Genomic DNA, 15,858 nt, shown 5'->3' on the forward strand with positions numbered 1-15,858 from the left:
AAGGAGGAGAAAAAAGGGAGTATGAAATAGGAATAACTAAGGAAGTAAAGGGAAAAATAAAAAACCCCAAAAGTCACAAAAAGCACAAAAAAATCCCAAAACGTAAACTACACAGACACAAATAGACATACTAATGCAATACATAAAAATGAGGGATAGATTAATTAGGAGTTTAGAGGATTTAAAATATTATCAAAGGATGAAAAAAACAGGCCCAGCTCCATAAACAGAGTAAAAAACAAGATGGCTGCACCAAAATGAACCATGTGGTGCCGGTCACGTGTGAGTTTGAACATGAGAATGTACCCCAATTTTGTTTGACATTAAATGCAATGTGAACGGGTGCGATGGGGAAACTCTGCCCGCCTGCAGAATTCTGCATAGCACTTCACAGAGTTCTGTGTAGCACAACTCCAAACACTCTGCCCAAGCCCCCAAAAGACACATCCAAACACACATACATACTGAACACAAATGTCCACACTCACCTGCACAACAGACACCCAGTAAAAACACAAAGTCAATCATACAGCTCATACACCAGACCCACAGACACTCACACCTTCAAAAAATACATGCACATCAGACACTACCACTCCCTGTTTCTCTCAACCTTAACTCCCTGCCCAAGGAAGACCTTCTTTTTTTCCTCACCCTGATCCCTTTCACATCCCAACTCACCCCTCCCAAATGTGTTTCCCCCCTTCCACTCCCTAACCTACCCTTTCCACATCCCAAACCACCCAAGTCAAATGTAAATCAACCGCTCCTAAATGTCTTTCCACTCCTTTCACACCCCTACCCATCCCTTCCAAACCCCAACCCACCCCTTCCAAATCCCAACCCATAAATTTTAAATCCCAACCCACACCTTCCAAATCCCAACTCACTCCTACCAAGCCCAAATTCACCCCACCTTGGAGGGATGGGTAACATCACTGAGGTGCCTGCTCTTTGCCCCAACAATGCCCTCCCAGAGGAGGTTTATTTTGACAGTGAGGCAAGTTGTAGGAATAAACACACACTATGGACTACAGGCCTACAGCCTATATTTTTTTCTGTTTAATTCATTTTCTTTGCATTTCTATAAAACATATAAGACTGCCTGTCCTGGCCTTGTTTAATGATTGTTACTAATTGTTACTAATTGTTTGCTGATAATGTCATTTATGCTATTTTGTGTGCCATGCACTTACTCTCATTTATGACAGTGCCAAGCACAAGTTGCATAGTTTAGCATTTTGTTTTAAATGCATACATTAGTGTTGTACATTTGTGTTGGACATGTTAGTTTTGGTGCAAGCATTCATCCTGTTACTGGACACCAAAACAATATGTGTTTCTGTTATTGTGACTGGAGAGTGCATGTGTGTTTATTTTGACATGATGGTTCAATGATATGCACATATGCACTACACAGAGAACCTACTACTTTACGGTTAACTGACATCTAATGTGTATCATATATTGCACACAGCAAGGGGGCATGTGACCTTCATATATCTCTCCCATGTTCGAAGATTAGAGGTAAGATTGGTAGTGCATTCTGTGTAAACCCACTTGTAGCAAGTTGTAGTGCAATTGCTACATTATCATTAGAATGAGTTGTTCCTATTGGCTATACTGTTTCACTTTATGATTTTGAATTTATTGGGAAATTATTGCACACACCTTTCTGGACACATTTCTAATTGTGATTACTGTGACTTTTTGCATAGGTGTCCTTTGCCATGAAGGCAGTTTGTACCAGATTGTTGGGTGCTACTAAGATCTCAATGTGTGCTATAATACAATTTTCTAATTACAATATTACACACATATGTATTCCGTATCATTATAGTGTTGTTTGCAAAAAGTTTTTACCCATACACAAGTCCAACACTACTGTACAGCAGCAATTCCGAGGATGACAGGTAGAACAGTAACTTACCTTCTGTTCTGCCAACAATGGGGTTGATTTCCTTTTTTGTCCAGGAGAAGCAGCAACAGCAGGATTTGTGTGACCAGATTCATGGCAGCAGGAAATGGGAAAAGTGGAAAAAAATTAGTTTTTTCCTTTTGTCCCGCCCAATCTGCCAACTCAGGTATGGAGGTTTAGCCGCCACAGTTGAGTCAACAGGAATGCACACTGTGATTGGCTCATTGGGAAAAGGGGATGGAGTCCTGCCACCAGCCGCTTTTGCCTATGGTGCCGTCGACATGTGTGGAGGTTTTTGGCGGTGTCAGCAGTCAGTAGGTGATCCTTTGCCTATGCTCCCACTAAAATCTGAATAGGGTGGGTGGACCATCATGATGGTGGATGGGTTTTTAGTGAAAAACTGGATGGTAGGACTGTTACTGCCAATATCTAAATCAGGCCCTAAATCAAAAAAGGAGACCACACACTTTATACAAAAGTTCATTATTTTGTCACAAGATGTTGGCGATGTCAATATTGTTCTGCAATTTAACAAATGGTGGGTGGTACATAGAGTCAAAACTTTCAACAACTGTCTTTAATTTTGTTGTTGCTTAACGTTCACCTTTTGTTACTAACCAAAACTACTGTCCACACGCAGCAGATGTGGGTTGAGATTTTAACCAGAACACACTTCTGTCCCAGGTGCTGGGTATGGTTTTGACCAAAAGGGACTTCTGATAAAGTAAATGTTGGGGCTGATGCGTGAAGAGAAAAAGCAAACAATTGAGAGGAAGAGGGAGAGAGAAAGGAGAGCTAAAAAGATAGATTCAAAGACAGACACAGAGAGAGACAGAAAGAGATCAACAAAGAGAACAAAGAAACTAGGTACCTCAATAGCTAGATGACCGTGAGAGACATAGGGGGTCATTCTGACTCCCGCCGGCCGCGGTAACCGCCCGGCCGGCGGGAGCCGCTAGAATACCCTACGCGGTCAGAAGACCGCCGCGGTAATTCTGAGTTTCCAGCTGGGTTGGCGGGCGACCGCCAGAAGGCCGTCCGCCAGCCCAGCGGGAAACCCCCTTCCGGAGTGGAAGGGGTGTGACGGGTGCAGTTGCACCCGTCGCGATTTTCAGTGTCTGCTTGGCAGACACTGAAAATCTTGGTGGGGCCCTGTTAGGGGGCCCCTGCAGTGCCCATGCCATTGGCATGGGCACTGCAGGGGCCCCCAGGGGCCCCACGACACCCGTTACCGCCAGCCAGGTTCTGGCGGTCAAAACCGCCAGAACCAGGCTGGCGGGAAGGGGGTCGGAATCCCCATGGCGGCGCTGCATGCAGCGCCGCCATGGAGGATTCCCCTGGGCAGCGGGAAACTGGCGGGACACCGCCGGTTTCCCGTATGGGAGCACCGCCAGCCTGTTGGCGGTGCTCCCGCGGTCGTTGGCCCTGGCGGTCCATGACCGCCAGGGTCAGAATGACCCCCATAATGAGTGAGAGAGAGGGATATAGTCATAGACCGCCGCGGTAATTCTGAGTTTCCAGCTGGGTTGGCGGGTGACCGCCAGAAGGCCGCCCGCCAGCCCAGCGGGAAACCCCCTTCCGGAGTGGAAGGGGTGTGACGGGTGCAGTTGCACCCGTCGCGATTTTCAGTGTCTGCTTGGCAGACACTGAAAATCTTGGTGGGGCCCTGTTAGGGGGCCCCTGCAGTGCCCATGCCATTGGCATGGGCACTGCAGGGGCCCCCAGGGGCCCCACGACACCCGTTACCGCCAGCCAGGTTCTGGTGGTCAAAACCGCCAGAACCAGGCTGGCGGGAAGGGGGTCGGAATCCCCATGGCGGCGCTGCATGCAGCGCCGCCATGGAGGATTCCCCTGGGCAGCGGGAAACTGGCGGGACACCGCCGGTTTCCCGTATCTGACCGCGGCTGTACCGCCGCGGTCAGAATGCCCATGGGAGCACCGCCAGCCTGTTGGCGGTGCTCCCGCGGTCGTTGGCCCTGGCGGTCCATGACCGCCAGGGTCAGAATGACCCCCATAATGAGTGAGAGAGAGGGATATAGTCATAGATCTAGATAGACAGATAGGGATGGAAAGAAACAGATGGAGAGATAAAGATGGTGATAGAAAGAGACAGACATAGAAAGCTAATTATAGAGAATAATGCGTACAGCGAGATGCAAAGAGGTATAGATAGTGAGAGAAACAGATAGATAGATAGATAGATAGATAGATAGATAGATAGATAGATAGATAGATAGATAGATAGATAGATATGCTACTTGCCTAACGTTCCTTCTGATGGATACAAAGATACACCACAGAATCCATAGAATAATTTATCTAAGACTCTATGTTCAGGTATGGACACATACCATAATTGGGGTCTGGGTCATCCGCTGTCCAAACTATGGACAACCGTTTCTAGTAGCCTCAATATTATCACATACTGGAACATATATAGCAGGAAGTGTCCTTCAGAAGCTGCCACATCCTTAACTTGAAAAAGGAAGCCAAAGGTGTAAAAACCTCCTTACCTGAAAAAGAATTCAAAAGATTGAAGAAAACCAGTGATCCAGAGTCAAAGAATAGAATTATTCATGATAATATAGTCAGGATCAGCAAGTGGAGGGATGGAGGAAATAAACTGCCTTGTTTCAACACTCCCTCCAACAAGAAAGGCACCTTTATATAATAAAAAATGCAGGAAAAGGGTATGACATCAATACAACACATGACAGGAAAAACAATGGCTCGAGAAAGTCAGGAACAAACCAAGGTAGAAGCAGCTATGATAGTAATGTTAAAAATATAAAAACATACTGTAACAGTGTAATAAGTATATTTTCTATTTTTAATAAATTTAAATATGCACAAAAAGTCTACAAAAGTGCATGGTAATACCTACAGATTACTGTGGAGTTCTCCTTAGACTGCTAAAAAACATATAGAAGATTATAATTATATTTCTCCTCCTATTATCTCTTTAATAAAGTGGGCAGCAATAAAACTTACTACTCACCTACATCTAAGAACCTCACATAGAAAACAGTGCAGCCCAGACCACAAAACTGTGATAAAAACTACAAGGCTGCCTTCTATCTTTGGTAAACACAACCATTAGCCAATCACATACTGACTTCTTACCCACATGTCCCTCAGTACACTGCAAACTTACAGCGGCACTACTCAAAATGACCATTTACACCTCATATTGTATATTCATGCCACAATATATACACATATTTTCACAAAACACTATGGGGCTTATTCTAACTTTGGAGGAGGTGTTAATCCGTCCCAAAAGTGACGGAAAAGTGACGGATTTACCACCAGCCGTATTACGAGTCCATTATATCCTATGGAACTCGTAATACGGCTGGTGGTATATCCGTCACTTTACCGTCACTTTTGGGACGGATTAACACTCCTCCAAAGTTAGAATAACCCCCTATATCTGTTTCAATTAACACACTCCATTCTATGAATCAGTATTTGTAAAGAGCAGAACTATCACCCCCAGGGGCATCTGCGCACTGGGGGTGTGAGGTCTCAGTCAAAGAGCCAGGTCAAGTCCACAATGGAAGGCACTATTTGTAGGTAGAGGGGCACATTGTTTCAAGGCTTGGTGGTGATGTAAGAGAAGGAAAAGCCACAGCTGAGACAGATGTGTGGGGTGTGTGCGAGAACCCGGGAGGTGGAGTGCAGGTCTCTGGCAGGTTGATGGAAGTTCAGGAGATGTATGCTGGTCCTTGATCATGTGAGGCTTTGTAGGAGTATGTGAGGATCTTGAACTGGTATCTCTTTTTGATGGGGAGCCAGTGGAGGCTTATGAGTTCTGTATGGTCTAGAGTCTGTTGAGGAGTTGGGTGGAGATGCCAGAATGGTGTGCATTGGTGTAGTCCAGGCAACTGGTGATGAGGGCCTGGGTGATGATCTTTCTAGTGTTGATTGGGATCCATCTGAAGATTCTGTGGGGCATGTGGAGAGTATGGAAGTCGAAACAGTTGACTGCATTGATTTGTCACCTCATGTTGAATTTGCTGTTGAGGATGATGCAGAGGTTGCATGCGTGGCCTGTGGGAATGGATGGGAGTCTGAGTTTGAATGGCCACCAGCTGTTCTTCTATGTACTTCCATCTTGTCTGAGTTGAGCTTAAGGTAGTTGGTTCTCATCCAGTTAGAGACCCTGCTCAAGGCGTTGCAGGTGTTTGTTCTGATGGTGGGGGGTCTGAGGTTAGCAAGAGGATGAGTTGTGTGTCATCCACATAGCATATGATGTTGGATCCGTGGGATCTGACGATGTGCGTGAGAGGAGTCATGTCAGTGTTGAACAGGGTGGAGCTGAGGGATGATTTTTGGGGTACACCGTAGATGATGTTCTTCGGTTCGGAGGTGAAGGAGCTGGATAGTCTGTGTGCGTCTGTAAGAAAAAAGGCATTCTCCTTGATGTTGATGTTGAGTCTGTTGATGTGGTTGTGGTGGGATATGGTGTCAAAAGCTGCTGAAAGGTCAAAGAGGATCAGATTTTTTGTCTCCCCATGGTCTAGGAGGATTCAGATGTCATATGTGGCTGCGATCTGTGCAGTGTCCATGCTGTGTTTGGCACAGAATCCTGACTGGGAGCCATCAAGCAATTTCACTTTCTCCAGTTATTCAGGAAGCTGATGGTTGACATCCTTCCTGAGTACTTTTGCAGGATAAGGGAGCAGTGAAATTAATTAATAACCTTTTAGGTTGTTGGGGTCGACAGGAAAACATCTTGAGGAGGTGTCTGACCTCTGCATGTTTAAATCTGTCAGGGAATGCTGCTGTGGTGATGGAGGCGTTGAGGATCTTGGTGTTTTCCATGCTTATTTTATTGGTTCTGAGGTCATCTATGTGAAAATTGAGGTCCCTAAGTATAATGTAGTAATCTGAGTCAATAGCGATAAGGATGGAGATATTGTCACAGAAGGCAGGTCAAAGTCACAGGGTTCTCTATGCGAGGGTGCCTCTAACAATTTGGTGGCGTAGTTAGAAGTTCAGGAGCTCCATGATTGGTGTGGGGTCGACGTCGGTGGAAATGCATCAGATGGTTTCCTTGAAAATGATGGTGATGCATTCTTCGTGTTTATTGGTGCAGTACCAGTGTATCATCTTGTAGCCGTCAGGAGTTGCAGTGGAAATGTCGGGGTTTGGGGAAGGGCTGAGCATAGTTTTGGTGATGAAGGCAATGTCAGAAGCGAGAGTGGTGATGATCTCCCAAAATTCTGTGGCATGTTTGCAGAGGGATTGGGCATTGAGCAGAATGTATTAAAGTAGTTCAGAGGTGTTTGTGGTCTTCAGGGTGGGTGTGGAGCAGTATTCTGTGTAGAGGTCTGTTGTTGCAGGAGAAGCAGCAGTATAGTCAGGTGAAGGGTCCTTTGGTTGCTTGAGGTGGTGTGGTGCAGCAGTTGCTGTAGCAGCACTATAGGTCTTGGGTTCAGAGGTCTTCAGCAGTCTATCAGTGAGTGGTGGAAGGGCCAGGCACGGAGAGGCCCAAACGGGCTTGCCTTTGGCACCCACTGTATGCAGCCACACTGCGGCCTCCATTAAATAGGTCCTTGGGGGGAGAGAGGGGTACTGGGTGGCGGGAGGTAGGAGAACTGAAACGTCAGAAAGTAGACAGGAAACAGGCGGGGAGCAAGGCGAGGAAAGGCATCAAAAGAAGCAGACAAAATGAAACAAAAAGATGCATAGAGGATTACAGTAACAAGACAGTAGATTTAAACAATACAAATATTAAAAAATAAAGAGGCACTCTCTAACAACAGTGAGAGCGGGCAAGGTGAGAAAAAAGACAAAAAAAGTATTAAACAAACACGTATTAAACAATAATGAGGAACAATCTAACAACAATTAGAGTAGGCGAGGAGAGAAAAAGGCAACAAGAGAAGAATACAAAAGGATGCACAGAGGATTAAAGTAATGAAACAATAGTTGACAATTAATGAAACAGAACAGCATTTCAGAGAGTGCGGGCAACTAAATAGCTGTATAAGGAGACCTGTTGCAGGGGGAACTGGCACAAGAAGGGGCACACCACTCCACTCTATGCCCCTCCAGTTTATGCCACTCCACTCTACACTATTACATTCTAAACCACATCACTTTATGTCACTCCGCTATATGCCACTCCACTCTACGCTAATACACTGTACGTTATTCCATGTATGTAATGCCATTCTACAACACTACACTCTACACTGTTCTTCTCGATGCTATTCCACTGTATGGTACTTCAATGTACACCATTGCACTGTACACTATTCTACAGTATGCCAATCTATTCTATTCCACTCCAATGCTCACCACTGTACTGCACACCATTGTGTTATATACCACTGTAGTCTATGACAATCCACTGCACAACACTACATTATTCACCACTCCACTCAAATCTACTACATTCCATGCTACTACACACTATGGGGGTCATTACAACATTGGCGGTAAAAGCCGCTTACCGCCGTGCAGAAGACCGCCAACACATCGTCGCAGCAGCGGAATTCCGCCACGGTCATTATGACCCACTGCTCGGAATCCGCCAAAATTCAGACACCCACAGAAGTCTGCCACACCGAAGGTCAGTGATAAACTGGCGAAAACAAAACCTCCACCATCACGCCAACAGAAATACGCCCACACTATCACGACACACGAATCTACGCAGCAGTCTTTCAACCGCGGTTTTCCATTGCCGGTACACACCGCCGCGCTCAAAATACACACACATTTACAAAACACTACCACATTGGAAAATTCGAAATACACACACCTAATACACATACACACACCACTCCCACACACCCATTACAATATAAAACACACACCCACATCACCCACAAACCCCATGACAAAATTACAGAGAGAAGGCCAGAGAGAGACACTACAAACAACTACCAAGCATCCACAGGCACACAATGCCATCACCCACATAACTTCCACGCGCCTCACACAACACACCACTAAATATCACTCAACTTACCACTACACACACCATCCCCACATCACCCACACCACCCCATGGCATGGCAAAGTCACCACAGGTTCTCTGAGGAGGAGCTGAGGGTCATGGTGGAGGAAATCGTCCAGGTAGAGCCACAGCTATTCGGATCACAGGTGCAGCACACCTCCATAGCTAGGAAGATGGAGCTATGGCGAAGAATAGTGGACACGGTCAACGCAGTGGGACAGCACCCAAGAAATAGGGATGACTTCAGGAAGAGGTGGAACGACCTACGGGGGAAGGTGCGTTCCGTGGTCTCAAGACACCACCTTGCGGTTCAGCGGACTGGTGGCGGACCCCCACCTCCTCCCCCACAACTAACAACATGGGAGGAGCAGGTCTTGGCAATTCTGCATCCTGAGGGCCTTGCAGGACTAGATGGAGGAATGGACTCTGGTAAGTCAAATCTTAAATATTACATCCCTCACCCTACTTGCATGCTATCACATACCCCCACCCTCGCCCTCACCCCCATCACTCCAACTCCTCACAAATGTCCCAACATCACAAACCACACATCCTAACACCAAGCCCTGCATGCAACATTAAAGCATGGCCACCCATCACCAAAGCATGGCCACTGCACATACCCATGCACTCCCTAAACCACCATCACACAAGGACCCACACATGAAGGCAGGCACTGGGGTACACGGTCACCTACCCATTGCGGGACCTCTACCCAACGTCACCGGACAGGAGGGTCCACACATGTCCACACCACCAACAGAAGAGGCCCACAGTGATGACAGCAGCTCTGTCCAACTGGATCTAGAGGACCAGCCCGCCCCATCGGGGACCTCTGGACAGTCGGTTCCCCTGACACAGTCACAGGCCACCACAGAGCTTCCCCCCTCTGGAAACACCAGCACAGCCCCCACCCAGCAGGCCCATATCTCTGTCCCCAGGACACTTCAATCAGCAGTGTGTCCACCACTACAGGGAACCCAGGCTAACCCACCACCCCAACAACAACAGGGACCTGGGGGCAGTGGCAGAGGAGGCCCAGGAACACAGGGGAACTGGGAGGGCTGATGTGCGACAGGCCCAGGGAACCCACTCTCCACGAGGCCCTCTCCAACATCATGGGAACCTACCAACACTCCCAGGAGACGATGACAACGGTACTGGCCAAGTTTCAGGAGACCCAGCGCCTGCAGGAGGAACAGTATTTGGGCTTCAGGGAGGAACTCAGATCCATCAATTCCACCCTGGGCACCATCGTAGGGCTGCTGAAGGAAGTCTTCAACACCAGGAGGGACACTGTGGCACAACAAGGGGCCCCTGACACTAACCTGGACGATGAACTGCCCATCACATCCGATGGCGCTAGTGGACAGTAGGCTCTGTCACAGGACCACCACACCAGCACCCCACCCACTGCAGAGGGTGAACCACCCCGCAAACGGTCCCTGAGATCCAGGACAAAGACAGAGAACGATGCCAAGACCCCCACCGAGAAATGAGACCACCCTGAATGTCAACCTTCTGTCCCACTTTATCACTCTGTCCAAACTCAAACTGCCCCAGCTCCACATCCTATGCCCATTTGGGCAATGCACCTGTGAGACTAATAGACTGGACTCTGCCATGGACATTCCTCCACCATCCCCCCTCACCATTTTACAACCCCCTCCACTATTGAACACTTAAATATACACCCTTGAAGTACAAAACAATCTGGAGTCAGTCTGTGATTTCGAAATAGTGTATTAGCAATTACAGTGTCAAAATGCTCTTTCAAATGAAATGTCAACATACCTATGTCACACAGCTCTAGTCAATGAGGAAACAAAGCAGATGTCACACAGTGGGACCCACATCTGTGAAATCGTAAGGGAAAGTGATAACTCAGGGACCATACACTGGGTGACAAGGACAGACAGTTGAGAGATAGTAGTGTTAAAGTACATGTAGTAAGCAGGTTTGTATTCTTACCTGTGTCTCACTGGAAATATTGCAGGATCACCAAGGTCCTGTTGTCGATGTCCTCTTCTTCTGCTTCCTTGTCTTCACTGTCCACAGGCTCCACAGCTGCAACAACACCGCCATTGTCAACAGGTCCACCAGCGGTCTGTACACCGGAGACTGCCGCCATCTCCTCACATGTCCCAGCGGACGGTGCCTATAAAGGACAACAGCGAGCACAGAGTCAACCAACTCAGAGGTACGTACCCACAGCTTACACAGAACACTAATTATAATCTGAAATTTGGCCTGTATGAGTGTTGAGGCAAGGCCTAGGTGTGTGTGACACAGTTAAAAATTAAGCCATGTGGGCCCCTGAAATGGCGGCTGCCTGACCTGTAAAGTGGGACAATGGGATGTGAGGTAACTGCGCTGGCGTTGTACACCTTTGCGGTAGGCGGTCGAAGACCGCGGCACAATTCTGCATTGGTTAACATTGGACCCTATGGGTCCCAGATGTTGATGACGATGTACGCCGGCGGTGACGGTACACACCTCCGCGGACGTGACCGCCATTTTCTATCTGTTCAATCACTCAATACCTGATCTTCCACAGGAGAGGACCTACACTGCAAGTGCTGCTGTGACCTCGGTCTGGAAGAGACAATGGCTCGTGCATATGGGGAAAGGGCCCCTGCCTTCACATCGGAGGAGCTGGAGAAACTCGTGGATGGGGTCTTCCCTCAGTACACGCTTCTCTATGGTCCTCCAGAAAAACAGGTTAGTACACTGGGAGCATGCTGTATGGGCTATGCCTGTGTAGAGTGGGGTGGATGAAAGATGGGGGGGGGAGATTGAGGCGTGCATGAAACGACGGTGAGTGCATGTGCCACATGGCAAGGGTAGGGATGGGGCCAATGACTGTGACGGTGCAGTTGGTAATAAGTTTTCTTTTCCCCCTGTACAATTCATGTAGGCCAGCGCCCACCAGAAAAAGGATATTTGGCGTGCCATCGCCAAGGACGTCCGGACCATGGGGGTCTACCACAGACGGGGCACCCACTGCTGGGGATCGTCTCACAACGTGGGAGGGGTGCCCGTCGCACCATGACCCCCCTGATGTTCAGGATTCTGGCGGTGGCGTACCCGAAGTTGGATGGGTGCTTGAGGGCATCACAACAGCCACAAGGGGGTGAGTACACTTTCATTCTGCTGATCTTGCGCGCAGTGGATGGGTCTTGGTGGGGGAGATGGGCTGTGGGTTTCCCTAGGCCAGTGTGAGTGTGCTAATTAGGTCCCCTTGTTCTGGCAGACCCTGTGGCACCCCACCCCACCTGTGTACAGTGCCAAGTACACCTAGTCAGGCTCTGTTGTCATCTATGTGTGCAGATATCGGCCATAGCCTTGTAGGCCATGTCCCAGGGATTGAACAGTGGAGCCCAATTGCGCGGCGTAGTGCAGGTGGCTTCTGTGTCTGTCGTGTCCGCCAACGGTATCGGTAATGCATGCAGTCAACATGTCTTTTTTCTGTTGTCGTCCCCCTTTTTGTGGTCTCCCTGTTCTTGTGTGCATTAGCATCATCAGGCGGAGGAGCAGTGGCACCGGAGCAGGAGGGAGCTGCATCCCACATGGCCCTGGAGGGCGAGACAACGGAGTCGGAGTTCACCAGTGGGATGGAGGGCGAGTGGAGCTCCACGGCGGGGACACGAGCTGAGACCAGTGATACGGTCCCTTGTGGTGGCGGCCACATCTGTGGCCCCCGCATCTAAAGGTACAGCCGCCACCCCCCTACCAGCACCGCCTTCCCAGCAGCCCCTCAGCCTTTGCCCCGTGCCCACTCACCCGGGAGGGTGGGCATCACCTTCGCCCCAGGCACCTCAGCCCCTGCCCCAGTCACCCATGCTGCCCTCAGTGAGGAGGCCATTGACCTCCTCAGGTCCCTCACTGTTGGGCAGTCTACCATTTTGAATGCCATCCAGGGTGTAGAAAGGCAGTTGCAACAAACAAATGCATTCCTGGAGGGCATTCATTCTGGTCAGGCGGCCCTTCAGCAAGCTTTTCAGACTCTGGCCTCAGCACTGATGGAAGCTATAGTCCCTGTGTCTAGCCTCCCCCCTCCAACTTCCTCCACCCAGACCCAATCCCCTCTACCTCAGCCTATCCCAAGCACACCTTCAGACCAGCATGCACACACGTCAACACACAAGGGAAGCTCTGGCAAACATAAGCACCACACATCTCACAGGCACTCATGCAGGCATCAACAAGCACCGCTGCCAAGGACACTGCCGCCACAAGCACTGCTGAAAAAGACACCGCCGCCACAAGCACCGCTGAACAGGACACTGCTGCAACAAGCACTGCTGCCAAGGACACTGCCGCCACAAGCACCGCTGAACAGGACACTGCTGCACCAAGCACCGCTGGCCCATGAGCGCCAAGAGCACTGATGCTACTGAGTCCGTCACTAGCAGGATAAAGCACTCTGGGCACAAGGTCCCCTCCACAACCAGTGGAGAGATACATCCACTACCTCTGTCCTTGGCAGGAAGAAGCACTCTGGGCACAAGTCCCCCTCCAGAACCAGTGGAGAAAGGCATCCACTACCTCTGTCCTTGGCAGAAAGAAGCACTCTGGGCACAAGGCCCCCTCCAGAACCAGTGAAGAGATACATCCACTACCTCTGTCCTTGGCAGGAAGAAGCACTCTGGGCACAAGGCCCCCTCCAGAACCATTGGAGAAAGGCATCCACTAGCTCTGTCCTTGGCAGGATGAAGCACTTTGGGCACAAGGCCCCCTCCAGAACCAGTGGAGAGATACAGCCATTACCTCTGTCCTTTGCAGGATGAAGCACTCTGGGCACAAGGCCGCCTCCAGAACCAGTGGAGAGATACATCCACTACCTCTGTCCTTGGCAGTAAGAAGCACTCTGGGTACAAGGCCCCCTTCAGAACCAGTGGATAGATACATCCACTACCTCTGTCCTTGGCAGGAAGAAGCACGCTGGGCACAAGGCCCTCTCCAGAACCAGTGGAGAGATACATCCACTACCTCTGTCCTTGGCAGGATGAAGCACTCTGGGCTCAAGGCCCCCTCCAGAACCAGTGGAGAAAGGCATCCACTACCTCTGTCCTTGGCAGGAAGAAGCACTTTGGGCACAAGGCCCCCTCAAGAACCAGTGGAGAAAGGCATCCACCTGAGAGACTGTGGCTTTGCACTCCCCAGGATAAAGCAGTGGGCAACCCACCCACTGTAGAGACTTGAGAGACTGTGGCTTTGCACTCCCCAGGATAAAGCTGTGGGCAACCCACCCACTGTAGAGACTTGAGAGATTGTGGCTTTGCACTCCCCAGGATGGAACAGTGGGCAACCCAACCACAGTAGAGACTTGAGAGACTGAGGCGTTGCACTCCCCAGGACTGACCAGTGGGCATGTGGCCCCCTCGTGGATTTGGCGTTGTGCACTCAACCGGCTGAGGTGCCCCCCCTTTCCCTTCCCCCTGAGGTGCCTGTTTTATTGCTATCTGATGCCCATGGAGTGTTCTCTCCGTCATGTTCGGGGATTGAGTGTGGGCCTCGCCCATGCCGTGTGGGCCCAGTGTTCCACGGACTTCAATGGAGCACTACCTGGACTACTATTCTTGGCGTATATATTTGTTTATAGTATATATATATATATATATATATATATTTGCGTCCTGAATTTTAATAGATTACAATGGTTACACTCATTTGCTTTTGTCTTTGAATTCTTCCGGGGGTTTGGGGAGTGTAACTGTAATGTATCATGTTGTATTAGTGTGTTTGTTGTAGTGGGTGAGGGTGGGGGTGGGGGTGTTGCTTGTGTGTGTCCCTGTTTTTTCCGTCCCCCCTCCCCTGTGTCGTAGGTGCAGTACTCACCATTGTCTTCGCCGCCGGCGTTTGTGCTCCTGGTAGAGGAGCAAGAAGATGAGGGCTGGCAGGATCTGGAGCTCGGGTTCCATGGTGTCCTGATTCCTCGTGGGGTATGTAGAGGTGAGCGTTTTCCCTTCGAAGTCCTGTTTCCACCGTCTTTTTGTTCGACTAGCTACACTCTACCCTGCTTCACTTTCCAACACTGTACTTTATAGTCCTCAAGTCTACAACATTCCACTCAATACTGCTCCACTGTGTGCCACTCCACTCAACACCACTCCAGTCTACGCCATTCCACTGTACATCACTACACCATACCTCACCCCAGTCTACAACCCTCCACTGTGCACTACTCCATGGTGTGCCACTCCACATTATTCCTCTCTGTGCCACTCTCATCTACACCATTCCACTTTACGACACACCACTCTGTCCCTCCACTACAACCACTATACTCTACGTTCATCCACTGCATGACACTACACTCCACATCACTATACTCCATGCTAATACACTTTATACTATTCCACTGCATGACATAGCAGACTTCGCCACTCTACTCTAAGCTACTTCACTCTGTCACTTTACTGTATGGCACAAAACTCAGTGTTATTCCACTCTACACGTCACCACAGAATGCTACTCCACTCTGTTCTATGCCACAGCTCTGTATGCCAGTAAACTTTACACTATTCCTAGTGCACACCACTTCACACTACAACATTCCACACTACATCACTCTACAGTATGCAATTACTCTGTATGCCACTACAATGTACCCTGCTCTACTCTACAACACTGCACTCTACAGTATTCCAGTCAATAGTCATCCACCCTATACCACTCCACATTATGCCACTCCACTTTATGCCACTCAGTTCTATGCTACATCACTGTGTGCCACTACACTGTACCTCACTCCACTCTCTGCCACTACACTTTATGCCAGTTCACTCTTCGCTATTCCACTCTAACCAACTCCCCTCTATTCAAATCCAATGTATGCTATTTCTGCTGTATGCCACTCCACTCTACATTATTCAACTTTACACCACTACACTATACCTTACTCCACTGTTTGACAGTACAATTTATGGCACTCTATTCTACGCCATTCCACTCTATGCTATTC

At 49.0% G+C, this 15,858-nt stretch overlaps 1 protein-coding gene across 1 annotated transcript in view; it reads right to left on the reverse strand.

Moving 5' to 3' along the window:
- Positions 1–6,087: 6,087 nt before the first annotated feature.
- LOC138287111 (olfactory receptor 13G1-like) overlaps positions 6,088–15,858 on the reverse strand; it is a 113,940-nt gene continuing 104,169 nt past the window's right edge. The window contains exon 3 of the mRNA XM_069227473.1: positions 6,088–6,398. Coding sequence (XP_069083574.1) covers positions 6,088–6,398 — 311 coding nt within the window. The remainder of the gene's footprint in view (positions 6,399–15,858) is intronic.

This window comes from Pleurodeles waltl, chromosome 4_1 (genome assembly GCF_031143425.1).
Source record: "Pleurodeles waltl isolate 20211129_DDA chromosome 4_1, aPleWal1.hap1.20221129, whole genome shotgun sequence".
Lineage (NCBI taxonomy): Eukaryota > Metazoa > Chordata > Amphibia > Caudata > Salamandridae > Pleurodeles > Pleurodeles waltl.